Source organism: Vipera berus (assembly GCF_964194415.1).
Source record: "Vipera berus genome assembly, chromosome: 5".
Classification (NCBI taxonomy): domain Eukaryota; kingdom Metazoa; phylum Chordata; class Lepidosauria; order Squamata; family Viperidae; genus Vipera; species Vipera berus.
The window spans coordinates 36408988-36426881 of NC_138207.1; the positions used below are offsets into that span (position 1 = coordinate 36408988).

General features: G+C 39.7%; 1 protein-coding gene across 2 annotated transcripts in view; it reads left to right on the forward strand.

Moving 5' to 3' along the window:
• NMNAT3 (nicotinamide nucleotide adenylyltransferase 3) overlaps nt 1-17565 on the forward strand; it is a 42971-nt gene extending 25406 nt beyond the window's left edge. For both annotated transcript variants that reach the window (XM_081328926.1, XM_081328927.1), the window contains 3 exons: nt 3879-4062; nt 6269-6378; nt 17203-17565. In XM_081328926.1, coding sequence (XP_081185052.1) covers nt 3879-4062; nt 6269-6378; nt 17203-17543 — 635 coding nt within the window. In that variant the 3' untranslated portion in view covers nt 17544-17565. The remainder of the gene's footprint in view (nt 1-3878; nt 4063-6268; nt 6379-17202) is intronic.
• Nucleotides 17566-17894: the final 329 nt, after the last annotated feature.

The following is a 17894-nucleotide window of genomic DNA, read 5'->3' on the forward strand; positions in this document are numbered from 1 at the left end:
GCAGCCTAAATTAAAAGGTCAGGAAGCCCATGCCATCAATACTCAAGGAATATCAGCCCTTTGAGAAAATTTCTGGATAGCCTTTTTGTGTGTGTGTGTTAATTTGGGATATCTATGTCCAAATGGAAGGCAGCAGAATAGTAAGCTGGTACCATGCATTCCTGAAGAAAATGTTAAGATGAGAAAAATTACAGTAGTCCTCAATTACCAATGGTAATTGGGACTAAGAACTTGGTTGTTAAGCAATATACTCATAAGTTCAAAAACCATGTGATTGTGCTGCTTAATGACAGCAGTTCCGGCAATACACTTGCCATTATTAAGTGAGTACCTGACTGGGTCATTAAGCAAGGGCCTCATGTGACTTCCAGGTTCTTGCTTCCTCATTGACTTTGCATGTGGGAAGCTGACAGGAAAGATTACAGATCGCTATTGTATGACTGCAGGGTTACTGCACCAGCCATATTTATAAGATCCAGTCATAAGTATTACTTGTTCAGTGACCAAATGGTCACTGAATGAGTGGCTCATTAAATGAGGATTACTTTATTTTAAATTGTACACTTCAGTGACTTCATGGAAAGATATATATATATATAGTCAGTAATAGTTAAAAATCCAAGTTGCATAGTATTTTATGGGTGGTATAGATTTCTCATCCATTCATAGTACCAAGCTAGACAGACTAATGTTAAGTAGGACTATGCAAAGCATTCAAATGTGTGTTAAATGTGACAAGTGAAGCAAAAAGCAAAGGAGCAAAAGTAAAGTGAGACTGACAAGGACAGTTTTCCAAGTAGCTATGTGAACATCTCAAAAGTTGCAGCTACTTTAATGATTCAAGGAGGGATGGTTCATTTCTACAAATACATGTTGCAAAGCCTCAAAAAAATAACTCTATAAATAAGTTTGGCAAAATCACTCTGACCTGAAAAATATCACAACTGTTATTGTAGAAACATTGGTAGGAGGAGCTGCTATTTTAAGTCATGGAAGAAAAGTGGGCTAAAATCTAATATTTATTTTATGACTTAGATTTATATAACTTGAAATGATTTGGAAAACAGGAATATTATTTCAGGGAGTTTGGTTTTCCTGTATACGTTGCTGTTTATCCAGTTTTATAATTTATAGGAAAAAAGTGTTATTAAACATCATAGTGGCTTTTATTTATCTGAATTGTGAACTTTAGCATCTATCTTGAAGTAGACATTAATTAATTATATTTCAGTGCATTTTTGAAGATCCTTGACTTTACCTTTTAATTAACATTGTCACTCATATAGAGAGATGACAGCACATAATATTAATTAAATTAGTCCCTTGTAGCTCTTCACACATGGTCTAAAAATCTGTGATAATTACTTTTTTCAATGGCTAACATTATTATGAAGATTTGCAGAAAACATTTTAAAGCACAGTACTTTATAATAAGTACAAGAATTTAACAAGAATGCATTCTACCAAGAAGCAAATAGTTATTTGATAAAGTGTACATTAGCTAGGCTATCTTGGAGCTGTTCTTATAGTTCTGGTACATATTTGAATTAATCATTAACCCAATCTTAAATTGTTCTAATCCTATACATTATACATGAAAAATATTTCCATTTGCAGAGTGATTTATGATTATCTGCTCTTCTTTTTAGTAAGGTCACAGGGCCAGGTTATCTTCAGGACCACCTCTCCCTAAGGACATTATCCTGTCCTAACAGATTGGAGATGGTGGGCATGCTCCTAATCTGTCTCTTAAATATTGTCTTACTTGGAGATCTGGGGATCATGCATTTTATTTGTTCAGGGATTGATATAATTTTTTCATTGTTTTTAACTCTTGTATTTTTCGTTTTAATCACCCTGTAAACCGCCCTGAGTCCTTCGGGAAAGGGCGGTATATAAATATAATAAAATAAATAAATAAATAAATAAATAAATAAATAAATAAATTTTCCATGGCAGCCCCTGTCCTGTGAAACACCCTGAGGTTTGTCAGGCCCCCACCATCCTAGCCTTCCAAAGAGCACTTAAGACTGGCTTTTCATCCCAAATACTTGTTGGATAATCATTTTTTGTGGTAGACTGCTTGTTAAACTTTATTAAGGTACTATTTGTCATTTTAATATATAGGTAGATCCATACATATATTACATACATACATACATACCGTAGTTTCCGGCGTATATGACTACTTTTTAACCCATGAAAATCTTCTCAAAAGTCAGGGGTCGTCTTATACGCCGGGTGCTGAAAATTTAGGGACAGGGCTGGCTGGAAAACCTGGAGCGGATCTCCCATTTAGTCTGTGCAGGGAAAGCGGGAGCAATTGGAGAAGAAGCTGCAGTCTGTGATTTTTTACAGGCTGGGGTCTGGGCGTCTTTTCTTCTAAAGTTGAAGAGCAGCTGTAGTATATCCCAACTTGAAAGGCAGGTGGGGAAGGCAGCAGCCAGAGCAGCGGCTTAGCTCTAAGGACACATTTGACTCAGAAACTGGGCGGGCTGGCTGGAAAACCTGGAGCGGATCTCCCATTTGGTCTTTTTTTTTAAAATCCCATTTATATCCTGCCCTTCTCCGAAGACTCAGGGTGGCTTACAATTTAAAGCACAAATCAATGTGCTTAGCAATAGCCTTCATTCTGTGTATATGCCTGTTTATTACGGCTTTCACACACACCCCAAGCAGCATTATTACAAAGTCAGCTTATTGCCCCCAACGATCTGGGTCCTCATTTTACCTACCTTGGAAGGATGGAAAGCTGAGTCAACCTTGAGCCTGGTGGGATGCGAACCTGCACTAATTGCAGGCAGCTTGTGTTACTTAAGGCTCTGTGCAGGGAAAGCTTTAGAGTGAATTAGGAAAAGTGAAAAAGTGAATTAGGAAAATAGAGAATGGTTGCTGGAATCGGGCTGCCACAAAGAAGAGGGAGCCAAGCTATTCTCCAAAGCACCTGAAAGCAGGACAAGAAGCAATGGATGGAAACTATTCAAGGAGAGAAGCAACCTAGAACTAAGGAGAAACTTCCTGACAGTTAGAACAATTAACCAGTGGAACAACCTGCCTCCAGAAGTGGTGAATGCTCCAAAAACTGGAAGTTTTTAAGAAGAGACTGGACAGCCATTTGTCTGAAATGGTATAGGGTTTCCTGCCTTAGCAGGGGGTTGGACTAGATGACCTCCAAGGTCCCCTCCAACTTCTTCTTCTTCTTCTTCTTCTTCTTCTTCTTCTTCTTCTTCTTCTTCTTCTTCTTCTTCTTCTTCTTCTTCTTATTATTATTATTATTATTATTATTATTATTATTATTATTATTATTATAGTTTAAACCACTTGCACTGTTTTATGTTTACATGTTTGATGACAAACAGCCTTATGTTTATAAGTGACAGTTTTCCTACTAAGCACCTGCATGTCATAAGCATTTGAATTAAAATTACCATATTAAAATCAAATCTGATGTTTTTTAATTTTTATTTGGTGTGCGTTGGAAGAGGGGTAGTCTTATACGGCGAGTATAGCCCAAACCCTATAATTTAACAGGAAATGTAGGGGGTCGTCTTATACGCCCAGTCGTCTTATACGCCAGAAAATACGGTACATTTTCTTGTGAGGGCAAATTGTAATCATCTTAGCATTCCTAAAGTTGCTGAAGATGCTGTTTTAACTGTTGCTTTGGAGTACCCCAGAATTCAGTATAAGATGGGTGGCTATAGATATTTAAAATAAATAAATAACTTAATACTTCAGTAATAGAACTTTCAATAGTTTAATTGCAGAAAAGAAGGAACTATCATTTTTATTGTTCACACAGTGAAGAATTTCTCAGTCTGTCATTTATCACTATTAAAAAATATAAAACATTGGATTGTATTTTTTTCTCTATCAAGGAAAATACCACGTGATAGAAGGTATAATTTCACCAGTTAGTGACAACTATGGGAAGGAAGGATTGGTTGCAGCAAAGCATCGGATTGCAATGGTTCAGCTTGCAGTTGAGACATCCGACTGGATCAGAGTGGATCCTTGGGAAAGCGAGCAAAATCAGTGGACTGAGACTCTCATAGTACTAAGGTAATATTACTGATAGTTGCTGGCACTGATAGAATTTAATCAAATATTTTAGTAAAAGGTATAATCCACAAGCAAAGAAGTTAGCAAACTTTATTTTGCTTGGAATAAAACAGATTGTAAGTAAGAGTCCTCTCATATATAGAAGATAGACTAATAACTTTCAACACTTCCATTTTTCAGAATTCTTATTCTTTTCAGAGTTGGCTACAGGTAATCCCTGAGTTATGAGTGTTCGCTTAACGCTTGTTCAGAGTTATTTGATGAGCGCCCCATAGTGCTTACAAGCAAGTCCTGAAGTTACAAATATTGCAGCACCACGGCAGTCATTTTCCTTTATGAGTGACCACAGTGGCTCTGAAACATTCACCCTGGTTATTCCCTCTAATATTCATTTGATTACTGAAATGCAAGATTCTGTATATTTTTCATTCTAAATTTCTATAAGAAACCATGTAGATCAATTATATATAACTTATACTCTGATAACAAGGATTTTTTTCTAGTTACTTGACTTGTAATCCTTGCTGGGTTTTTCCTAGTACCGTAACATATCTTTGCTTGGGAAAAATGATTTGCTTTTCATGCAGGAAATCTACTGCCGTCTGTCATACTGCTGTCAGCACAAGGGAAGTTGCTTAATACATGGCCAAGGCCTTTGAAAAGTCCTGACTTGCTTGATTTCCATCTGTTCCATTCCTATTAGTTCCTCCACTGCTCTCAGATCTAACAATCCCTTTCGTTTAGCCCTTAGTAAGCCATGTAGTTCTTGTGTAGACAGCAATTACTAAGTTCCTAAACCGAAGGGCCTTACAGCACCTTCTATTTCAGGGACTCATTTGGCTCATTTTTTTAAGATACAGATATCTGCAATTTTTGCACATTTAAAGAAATGTAGAAAATATAATAAGAAGGGGAAAAACAACGTAGGCAAATATAATATGGTTGGATATCCAGAAAATTGCACTAAACCAGCACATCAAATGTACCTTAACACTTGCTGATATGATTGATATGGTTGTCAGTCTAACAAGTGATTCTGGACAGTGTACAAAGATTCAACATGTATTCTAGTGTACCATTTACAACTTAGAGTAGTATTAGTCATTTCATTTCTGTCCAAAAAATGTCTCAACATAACAATAAAAATAGCTAATTAACAAAATCAATGTCAAAAAAAAGAAATTAAATAGTACCCAGTAAAGTAACAGAATATAGTAAGTACTATAATGTGTATAGAACTCAAATGGTTTTTAAATAAGATTAAATCTTACATCAACTTACATTTAGATATGAAGTTATTCAAGACATCAAAACATATTTTCCCAGTTTAATTATTCATTATTCCAGAGAAGATGTTTTACATTCTCAAAATCTCAAATTGCATAGTATTTTCTCTGAACAGGTAGTACTAGATTTTTCATCCATTCATGATATCAAATTAGATAGACTAATATTAAGTAACGGGGCTTAATATTTTAGCACCTAAGGTACTGTTAATTTTAACATGCTCTTTGTGATAATCTATTTTGTTTTGAAATTTGCAGGTAATCACTAGGGCAGAAAGTTGGGTTAGAAATTAAATAAATTAAAACACAGCACTATGTTACATACAATGTTGAAAGCATTAGAGGGACAAATAGTTTTGCTTTTGCAGCTCAGGTCCTCATACTTCCCAGAATAGATGGGAACAGAAATATTATTTTTTAGTCATTGCCTTTTGGGAAGCTGGGCATTTAAGGCAATTCTTAGAATTTGGGAAACTCTCTTGTACTTTTTTGGTACAGTGTCAGCATTCACCACAAAGCTTGACATGAGCCGACAGATATTTGGCATCTGGTTTAAATTATAAACATTTGTTAACAATTATTTAATTGGCTTAGATGATTTCATTGCAACTTTTAAAGCAATACATGAAAATCATTTTATTTATTTTGTTAAGAAGTGATTGAACAAAATACTATCTCCTAAGAGATTATATAAATAACAAATGGGCAGTAGTCATTCTAATTGAACAAGAGTCTGAAGTACTGTTTGCACACATCTTGCAATGGACAAAATTAATCTGGCAAATTCTCCAACCCTATCATTAAATTCTGACCTGAAGTTGGCAACAAGCCAATTGAATTTTAGAAAGTACCAATAGAAGATAATCACAAAATGTATCCCTGAGAGAATTACCTTATATCGAGACCTTTATTTTGTACAGGCGTCATTACAAAGAGCTACTTAAATTACACAATAGCAGCAAACTGTGTAGAGAAAATACTTGGTCCAAAGAAGAAGCAACTGATTCATCAATCGGATCATCAGTGACAGGTTTGTTTATGCTGTAACTTAAGTAGTACTTCTTGTTAAGTGACAAAAGCCTGTTACTTTAGTAGACATGTATGGCTGATGTTAGACATTCAAAATTTTGTTAGCTAGAGCTAATGGTCAAGGAACCAACTATAATTGAGCTTTCCATGTTCAAATGTGTATATATGGAAGGGCAAAGTGGGAGGGTGAAGCTAATATCATGAATATCTTCCCCCTCCCTACAGAGTGCTGATCCCAAGCATCTGAGATTTCTGCCTTTATTTCTGCCTTTATTTCTGGATTCCCAGTGGGAAAGCCCTTTGCGTGTATTTTTTCATGTTCTAATGAATGTGCATAAAGATGCATAGTAGTGCACTAAGACCTAAATGAAATATTTAAATAAGCTCAAATAATGTGAGAATATCCTACTTATGTATATCTATGCATATAGGTACTGTATGAACTATGTGTGTGTGTTTATTTATTTTGTATCCCATCTTTATTATTATTACAATTTACTCAAGGTGTTGAACGTAACCAAAACACCTTTCTCCTCCTATTTTCTCCACAACAACCCTGTGAAGTGGGTTGGGCTGAAGGAGAGTGATTGGCCCAAAGTCACCCAGCTGGCTTTCATGGCTCAGATGGAACCTGAATTCACAGTCTTCTGCTTTCTAGCTTGATGCTGATTGATTGATTCAATTTATATGGGCACCCATGTCAAATTCATGAATCTGAGTAGCTAACAACAATTTAAAACACTGTAAAACAAAACTATAGAAACAATGCATACATAATGCATTGGCTAGTCTGAAGAAAAGAAGAAATAGGGTACATGATAGCAGAATTCCAGTATTTGAGGGGTTGCCACAAAGAAGAGAGGGTCAAACTATTCTCCAAAGCACCAGAAGGCAAGACAAAAAACAATGATTGGAAACTGATCAGAAAGAGCAGCTCCTTGCTCTGGCCATGTGGCTGCTGTGCAACTGCCACTGCCCTGCCTGACCTTGGCTCTGTTCACCGCTTGCGGCGCCCGAGATCAAGCTCTCAGTGTGCCCTGGTCTCTGCCCACCCTGCCTGCTGGCCCTGCTGCTGCTGGGACATTTCTTGGCCGTGTTGGGTGCCGTCTGCCCGAATGGTTGCCCGTGCTGCTTCTGACCTCACGGCTCTTTCTCTCCTGGCCACACTGGTCTGGGCTGCTCCTGCATGGTGTGGGGTGAGTTGGCCCAGATCTTCCAATGAAACGGTGCCTCTGCCTTCGGTCTGAGCATCAACCTTCACAATCTACTCAGTGCTGCAGATGCTGGGCTACAGGCTGAGCCTCCCCCAAGCATTTTTTCACTAACCTGCCTTTCAGCTACATGGTGTTTCTCCGTCCATTTCTCAGCTGCCGCTGTGTTTTTGTGGGACTAAAAAAAAAGTTCGTTCAGACCTTCCAATTTCACAGTATCTTTTTTCTTTTGTGAGAAGTTGGAAGGTCTGAACTTTTTCTTTTTAGTCCCACCACGCAGTGGTGGCTAAGAAATGGACAGAGAAACATGATGCAGCTGAAAGGCAAGTTAGTGAAAAAACGATTGAGAGAGGCGAGGGCATCTGGGTGGGGAGGAGGGTGTGGCAGTCTCCAGCTCTGCAGGGGCATTAGCAACTCCACGCTCTTTGGGCCCTGGCGGGCACTTCAATTCTCATGCCGGCTATTCAAGGCAGGCGTGGGGCTGCCCCTGGCTGCTTTCAGACGTTACCCTGAGTGGCTTTGGCAGGAGTCTGGCAGGCAGAGGGAAGCAGCTTCACCTCTGCCACCTGCCTCGCCTTACCTCATGGTGGCGGCATCAGCTGGATGGGCTGGGGCAGCTAGACCGGGCGGAAGGCGAGTCAGCAGCAGCAACTGGCGGCAGAGTAGCCGCAGGTGAGGTAGAGGCCAAAAGCGGCCAGGGCCCACCCATGTCCGCCTCACACAGCTGGGACGAGAGCTGCAGCACCCGAAAAATGCCGGGCTCAGCCTGTAGCCCAGTGCCTGCAGCATCTAATAGGTGTGCAGGCTGGCGCTCAGACCCAAGGCAGAGGCGTGGGTGGTGCAGTTCCACCAGTGGCTGTTGGCGAAGGGGCCTTGACAGGCTGGTGGCAGGGAGACGCTCTGGAGGTCAAACAGAAGATCTGAGCCAACTCACCCCACATCAGGCAGGAGCAGCCCAGAGCAACATGGCTAGGAGGGCCAAGAGCCCCATGAGACCAGACGTAGCATGGCCAACCAATGGCACATGATGCAGCCAAGAAATGTCCCACCAGCAGCAGGGCCAGCAGGCAGAACGGCAGAGACTGGGCTGCGCTGAGAGTTTGGCTCGTTGCAGTCACAGGCAAACAGACAGTGGGACGAAGAGGGCAGGGCCAGTTGTAGCAGTGCTCCCCATTGGCCCCTGCGCTCTCTGTCTTTTGTACATGAAAATAATAAGCCTTACCCCAGTGCCTTTTTTGGAGGCCAAAAAAAAATAAGACTGGGTCTTATTTTTGGGAAAACACGGTAGGGTTCAAAAAAAAAGATTAATATACCCATGGATGGCTGTGCTTGTGCATCCAAATTCCCAAGTTGGATGATACAATCTTGAAAGACAGCAGGATTGGGGCCAATTTAATAGCTGAGGGATTATGCTCCAAAGAGTAGACAGTATGGCAAAAAATTCTCTCTTCTTGGGTTCCATCAGATGGCACTTACTAATATCTGGAACATGACTTTCCTGCTAGATTTAATGAGATGGTATGACATAACTGGGGACAAGCAGTTCCTTCAAATAATATACTCCTGGAAAGCACATAAAATGCTATAGATAACAGCAATGTTTATGTTTCTTAGCTATGTGTATTTCTCCTAGTTGTGCTCACTCATCACTAGGTACTTTAAATGAACATTTAAACTAGTACATAGTCAAGCCAGGATAAAGGTTTTTCAGAAGAGTTGTACTTTGATCTAGATTCTAAGAGAAATTGTGAGTTGTAGCTTGTATTATCACACTATCTGAGTTACCTTTTCTCTTTGGATCCAGCTCACAGTAAAATCCTACTTCAACTACCTACAAGCAACCAGTGATTTCAAAATTATTACTCCTAAATTATATTTAATCCCATGCATGCTGTTGATTGGCTTGCCTGATGTTAAATATTTCTGTATGTCTTGTACCTTGTATTAATAATTGTGTTGTGAGTCATAGAAAGTAGTCCTAGTACAATGTACAGTCACTTTTTTTCCTACCCTATAGTTCACAATAGAAAACCAATGAAAGCACATAAAGAATATGTAGTACTTGAAGATTAAGCCAGATAATTAGAAGATAGTAACTGCATCAAAATGTGAAGGCTAAACAACAGTGTAATAACCAAGTTATATTTTGCATTGGAGGCAAAAATAAAATGTAAGAGATCTGTCCAATAATCATAAAATCAAGATAATGACAAATGAAAACTAATGTTCAAGTCACACAATGTCTGTCCTAGAATGCCTTTGAAGGGAGAGAAAGGGTCTTTTGACAGGTTTTGACCAAATTATAAAGTATAACTTAATATATTCTTTAACTTTCCTTGAAAAAAAGATAAAGCTGTTCTAAGCTTATGTTAAGGTTCTATGAATAACCTGATTCCTTCTGAGAAAAACTTGAACATCTGAATTCATCTGGCTAAAGAAAACATTCCATCTTTCAGTCTGAAACCTATTCAATAAACCTATTCAGTAAAATGATGCTGTTCTATAGATTAAATAAAAGATAGTAAAAAAGTAACAGGAGCTGAACCTCAAAATGTAGGAGAAGTCCAACTTGTTTAAAATGTCTATATGATTTATCTATGCATATTTTTACCAATTCAGTCTTTCATATTTAGACTGTCTGCTTTAAAAGCTGGAGATTGTATGTATGGGTAAAATAATTGTTGGGTATCAAACATGTCAGGACCAGTTTTTAAAATATTGGTAGAATCTTTCAACACTGATTATGCACAGCTCTATCCAACAATGTATTTTGCTAGCTGGTAAAGTTAGAACTGAGGTGTTGTAAAATTTCCTTTTCTTAGGTATGGCACAGTCCTCAAAGTTTGTTTTTGAGCCTATTGAGAAAACATTATTTCTACATTCTTAGTTTAACAGCTTGAGAAGATTTCAGTTATTTGCAGTTTGCCTTCAAAAAGAAAAAAATCTACCCAGGCATTTTTAAGGATTCTGACTGTTTTATATCTTTTTTTCTTCAAATTACTATTGTAGTGCTTCACATTTCTAATTAGGATCACTAATTTAGCACTATATACACAGTTATTTCTTTAAGATGGAATATCTATTTTAATTTCAACTCAGCCATATAAGTTATATGTTGTTTCCATGGTTGTGTGAGAGTTCTGCCTCTTAGTAAGATATTGTTGAGTGTTAAATCTAGCTGTTTCTATCATGCTGTTAGTGATCTCTACATTGTCTAACCTGGCTAAGCTTCTGGAAAGGTCTTAGAGAGTGTTATAATAACTTTTGCACTATGAGTATTGATTCTGATAATACCGGTGAAAAGTGTACAAAAACAAAGGGTCAAGAGTTGGAGTATTATTATTATAGGCACTTGACTTCAGCAAAAGCTATTATCTGTTGTGAAAGTGCAAGATCGTTATTTAACAGTAGCTCTCAAAAATCGAAGGATATTATATACTCACTTTTCTTTCTATTGAAGTTGATTCTTTTGTCAGCCTTCTTTGAAAAGCCGTTTAGTTGTTCAGTTTTGGCTACATATCAATATTTGATTTTTTTAAAAAGAGATCCCTGTTTTTCTCATGTTTTATTCTGTCAGGAAATACATCTTTTATCCATCATGTCATTTAATGTCACCTCTCAAAGATCTTCATTTTGTTTACTCAGGAGAAACCTGCCATACAGTCTTTAGTACATATCCTGATTTATGCCTATGATATCTCCTAATCTCTCCTTCCTGATTTTGTATTTTTCCTGTTGTTTTAAAAAAAGAGATAATATTAGTACATTTGAAGTGATCTGTTTATTTTCAAAATATAAACCCAACTACCGGTAATATGTTTAGTCTCAATGAATTTATTGCAATTGAAATTAAAAATCCATAACTAGGGGGTTGTTGTTGTTGTTGTTGTTGTTAGTTGCGAAGTCGTGTCCGACCCATCGCGACCGTATGGACAATGTTCCTCCAGGCCTTCCTGTCCTCTACCATCTTCTGGAGTCCATCTAAGCTCACTCCTACTGCTTCAATGACTCCATCCAGCCACCTCATTCTCTGTCGTCCCCTTCTCCTATTGCCCTCAATCTTTCCCAGCATTAGGCTCTTCTCCAGTGAGTCCTTCCTTCTCATTAGGTGGCCAAAGTATTTGAGTTTTAGCTTCAGGATCTGGCCTTCTAAAGAGCAGTCAGGGTTGATCTCCTCTAGGACTGACCGGTTTGATCGCCTTGCAGTCCAAGGAACTCGCAGGAGTCTTCTCCAGCACCATAGTTCAAAGGCTTCAATTCTTTGGCGCTCAGCCTTTCTTATGGTCCAGCTTTCACTGCCATACATTGCAACTGGGAAGACCATAGCCTTGACTATACGCACTTTTGTTGACAGGGTGATGTCTCTGCTTTTTAGTGTGCTGTCTAGATTTGTCATGGCTTTCCTCCCCAGGAGCAAGCGTCTTTTAATTTCTTGGCTACAGTCCCCATCTGCAGTGATCTTGGAGCCCAGGAAAATAAAATCTGTCACTACCTCCATTTCTTCCTCATCTATTTGCCAGGAATTGAGAAGGCCAGATGCCATGATCTTGGTTTTCTTAATGTTTAGTTTCAACCCAAGTTTTGCACTCTCCTTCTTCACCCGCAACAAGAGGCTCTTTAGTTCTTCTTCACTTTCTGCCATTAGAGTGGTATCATCTGCATATCTTAGGTTGTTGATGTTTCTTCCAGCAATCTTAATTCCAACTTTTGATTCATCTAGCCCTGCCTTTCTCATGATGTGCTCTGCATATAAGTTAAATAGGCAAGGCGACAGTATACAGCCTTGCCGGACTCCTTTCCCAATTTTGAACCAATCAGTGGTTCCGTGTCCAGTTCTCACTGTTGCTTCTTGGCCCGCATATAGATTTCTCAAGAGACAAATAAGATGGTCTGGTATGCCCATCTCTTTAAGGACTTGCCAGAGTGTGTTATGATCCACACAATCAAAGGCTTTAGCATAGTCAATGAAGCAGAAGTAGATGTTTTTCTGGAACTCTCTAGCTTTCTCCATGATCCAGCGTATGTTAGCAATTTGATCTCTAGTTCCTCTGCCTCTTCGAAATCCTGCCTGTACTTCTGGTAGTTCTCGATCCACATACTGCTGGAGTCTAGCTTGTAGAATTTTAAGCATAACTTTACTAGCATGAGAAATGAGTGCAATGGTGCGATAGTTTGAACATTCTTTGGCACTGCCTTTCTTTGGAATTGGAATGTGAACTGATTGTCAACTCCTCGTCTACGCCGGGAAACGCAGGCAAGCAGAAAAAGAAACCACGACGTAGTACGGATGACTGCGAGAGTACCTTTACTAGCAGGATCTCCAAGCAATTGCAAAGTCAGCGTTGGGAACCACTCGTCCCAACGCTTCTTTTAAATGATGCTAATAATTGATTAACAGCCTCACCCGTTAGCCCCACCCTCCCCCACACAGACCAGCATCCGCCTGAACCGCGTAAAACCCCACCCCCCTATCCTGTCGCCCCATGCCCTGCTTCCTCCCCTGACGCCGAGGTCCATACAGTGTGAAGGAAGGTGTAAGTCCAGTATCCCCCTCTCCCGTACCCTGAAGTTCCTATTGTGCTCCCCTCCACCAACTCGGTATTCCGTGTCACACCCGCAGCCCCTTGGTAAGCCCCATCGTCCGATTGTAGCTGTAGGGCGCCCTGCAGCTCTGCCGGCATGCAACCGGCTGAAACATCCGTAGGTCTTGTCTCCGACCGCGTAACTCCTGCGCGATGGTCGGGGTCCGCCCCTCGCTGTTGCTGCCCCACTGTCCGGACCGGCGCGGCTCTTGCGTGACTGACGGGACCCACTGCAGGCCGCCGCACAGCTGCTCGAGCTTGCGCGGCTTCCCCTTGCCTGCCGGGACCCGTTTCAGGCCGCCGCACAGCTGCTAGGGCTGGCGCGGCTTCCCCATGTTCGGCGAGGCTTGTTTCCGGCCGCCAAACAGCCGTTCGGGTAGGCGCAGCTCCTCCACGACTCGCTTCTGGCCGCCGAGCAGCTGTTCGGGCAGGCGCGGCCTCGGCGTGGACTCCCGGGGTCTCTGCCGGCCGCTGAGCAGCTGTTCGGGAAGGCGTGGCCTCGGCGAGGACGCCCGGGGTCTCTGCCGGCCGCTGAGCAGCCGTTCGGGAAGGCACGGCCTCGGCGAGGACACCCGGGGTCTCTGTCGGCCGCTGAGCAGCCGTTCGGGAAGGCGCGGCCTCAGCGAGGACGCCCGGGGTCTCTGCCGGCCGCTGAGCAGCCGTTCGGGAAGGCGCGGCCTCGGCACGGACGCCCGGGGTCCCTGCCGGCCGCTGAGCAGCTGTCGGGCGTGGCTGCGGCTGCGGGCTGCGGCTGGATCCCTCTCCCGGTGAGTATGTCGAGCCCGAGGGGCTCGACACTGATCTTTTCCAATCCTGTGGCCACTGTTGAGTTTTCCAAATTTGGGTACCTTAGGCTAATATAAGATGCAATTTCTAAGGAGCTTTTCTAATCACATTCCTATGTGAAAACATCCTGCATGCAATTAAGTTTATAATTCAGGATTAGATTCTGACATTTCCATATAAAAGGTTGTAGGCAATGAATATTGGAAAAGAGTTTCTAGAGAAGCCATGATGCATTGTGGTTTAGGTGGACTAATGACCTATGCAAGACAAAAAGTTTCAAGCAATAACTTTCAAGAAATCAGAAGCTTAACTAAATATTCATTTTATATAAAGCATCTTTATTCCATTCTTCAGATAAAACGGTATAGCAGATATAGCAGTAAAATGACAGTTTTATACAATAAAAAGTTAACTAATTTTCAAAAAACCTTTAATAGCCCCATCAAATATTTCTTTGGGAATCCATTGTAAAAAAAAGATGTCAGTATCATAATGCCCTTATAATAAATCAGTATTGTGTCTACATTTGACCTACTGTTTACAGCTCAAAAATGGTATAGTAGAGCTATAGAAAGTTCAGAGGAGGGGCAGACAAGATGATGAAGGGGCTGGAGCAGCTTCCTTACAAGGAAAGGTTGCAACATTTGGGCAAATGAGAGGGCACATGATTAAGGCGTACAAAATTATGCGTAGTGCAAATGAAGTAGACAAGGAGAAGCTGTTTTCCTCTTCCCAAAATAAAACCAATGAAACTGGATCCTGGAAGAATTGGTACACGCAAACAGAAATAATATTGTTAAACAACACGTAATTAAAATTTGAAATTGACTACCAAGGTATCTGATGCTGGCTAGCAGCTTGGTGGTCTCAGAAAAGGGTTGGATCAGTTCATGAAAGTCATGAGGATCAATAGCTATTAGCCTTGATGGCAGTCTAATGTCCTTTGAAGGCCAACTGCTGAGAGACTAGCAGACTTCTTTGGCCACTTTGAAATCCGACTGCAGAATGGTCTGAATCAACAAGGCCCTGTTTATATTCTTATAACAAAAGAAAAAGAAATTGGAAAAAGAAAGGAAAAATCAGAACTTTTCATTACTTTAGTAACTTGATAAGGAGAACAAACAGGAAGAGGGTGAAGATACTGACCTACTGTCTCCAGAAGTGAGCACCAAAATGAATTTAGTATCTGTGTGAAGAATCCAGGACTACAAACTCCAAATTGTAAAAGAGTAACAGAACAAACATTTAGGACAGTTCCTAAAGAATAAAACAGTGTCTGCTAACTTGTGGAAAAGTACAAAGCCAGTGCTGCAGGGGCTGTTTTACAATTTACTGAACTGCATCAAGCAAAAAGTGTGAAATACATTACTACCTGCCTATATTACATATAAGCTGGGTTTGTGTTCAGTGCTGTTTGCTCTTGGCTATCATGTAAGAAGTTAGTCCCCTTGAAAGCTTGGTAGCTAAGATAGAAAAACGAATGTAGACAAGACTGTATAGGATGTGAGTCCATTCCCAAATGGTAGATGATTAGCGCTAAAGAAAAGGGGTTACAGGAAGAAGGACATTTTGATAAAATATTTTTTTCATAGGAGTGATCCCATCTTTGGATGATGAACCCAAATACTGTCATATCAATGATATTTCACAGAAAGTAAATAATTTTATGCTTATGGGCTATTTAAAAATTAGAAACATGGATAAAGTGTTTCATGAAAGGTGTATGTGCATGGTGACTTATCTGACTGATAAAGTTGTGGATATTCATCATCCAGAGTCATGTCTGAATAGCATGATAAAGAAGAATGGCTTGTCATTCCTATGGGTATCCGTGACCCTGGAAAAAATGTATTCAGACAGTTTTGGAAACAAAATCGAAACTCTTCTGGAAAACAAAGTTAAGAAAGGCAGGCTGGGAGAAGTCAACGCAATCTAGCGACACCAAAGTTCAACACCAATGGTAGAATAAAAAAAGCAATGGCTTTGTGGGGCTCTTTAGTGTAGCAGTTTTCAAAAAAATAGACTATTTGTATCACAGAAAATAGTAAGCTGTCAAGTTTCTAGAAAACTGAAAGATCAATATTCCAATGGCAATAAAGGAAAAAGGAACTTTAATATACCAATGGCAGGCAGGAAAGGGAAGGAAGGAAGGAAGGAAGGAGAGAGAGAGGACTGAAGGACTGATTTGTCAAAATAAAAGTTAAATAGATGATTGGCTGTTTATAATACAAGAAGAACAGAGAAAGAAGAAACAGGAAGAGCCCAGAGCCCAGCCTTTGCCTATCATGTGCTCAAGAGAAAAACTGATAGATGGTTTTCCTAAAAGTAAATGATGCCAGGTATGTGGGGATGGAACAGCAGGGAGCCACCAATTGCTATCTTGAACCCTTCCCCTGCCCCCAACACACACATACAATAAAGCAGCAGCACTGCCACGTTGCTAAGGCATGGTCAAAATACTCCTGTGGGAGCAGAACTTTTTATATCAGCATTTTAGCAAGTGAAAGGAAGAGCATATAAACTTAAAAAGAAAGTACCTGAGTTCTAATATATAGTGAGCAGAATAAGTTATGGCATTGAATGTAAAGTATTCATGAAAAGGGGTACCTTAAGCTTTATTTCTACTGCTTTAAAAAAGGAAAACATTAGAATACAAGGGGCAGTACAACTAAGATTTGGTTGCTGTTCCTAAATCATAACTTGGGATGAGTATGTGGAAAGTTGGGTATAGGAAAAGCAATGCATCTTAGCACCTTTTCCTAACTTTATGTCCTTGATTGTTTGTGAAATAAACTACTAATATGCATCTAAGGCCTAGTTGGAGAAGTGAGTGTGTCAATGTAATGACATGACATAACACCTGCTTCAATAATTAAATTACCTCTACTAATTAAAGTAGCTATTCTGCTACTAAGTAATTCTGTACATATGTAAAATTGTTTTCAATAAATAAATGGGAAATGTCATTAGATTGTTCTTCATGTATATTATGTGATCAGCACCGATGAAGATTCACTGAGAATGTACATTTTATGTGAGGAAAAGGAGTTTGGAGATATACAATTCTCATTTGAAATTGGAAATAGTAAAAATTAAGAAAGTCTTTGTAGCCATCTGGTTTTTGGAAAGTACAAAGATTGGTGGACTGAGTTTTAATATTTATTCTTAAACAAAGACTGCATGTCAACAAAGAAAACCAACAATAAAAATAATATTTCTCACAATATACTCTCATCATTCTTGCAGTTGTTCCAGAGCTAAAACTTCTCTGTGGAGCTGATGTTCTGAAGACATTTCAAACACCTAACCTCTGGAAAAAAGAACATATTATAGAAATAGTGGAAAGATTTGGATTGGTTTGTGTTAGTCGTGCTGGCCATGATCCTTCGCAGTATATAACTAACTTAGAGTTTTTAAATAACTGCCAGCATAATATCCACTTAGTAAAAGAGTGGGTTCTAAATGAAATCAGTGCTACGAGCATAAGGTGTGCCTTGCGCAAAGGACAAAGTGTGAAATACTTGATTCCAGACTCTGTTATTTCTTATATTAAGCAACACAATATATATATCGAAAAGATTGAATGAAATAAATAAAATGGTGTAGTCCTTTAAAGTGTCCATGCTGTTTACTTCACTTAAAAAAAGATATAATATTGAATGAGTCCAAAGACGGGCAACAAAAAAGGTGCAAAGTCTGAGAGACAAAACATATCAGGAGAGATTGGATGAACTGAATATGTACAGAAGGGAAAGGGGGAACATGATTGAAACCTTTAAATATATTAAGGGTGTGAATAAGGTTCTAGAAGGAAAATTTTTCAATACAGGTTGTCTTCAACTTATGACTTAAATTGAGCCCAAAATGTTGCTAAGCAAGACAGTTGTTAAATGAATCTTATGACCTTACTTGCCAGAGTTGTTAAGTGAATCACTGCA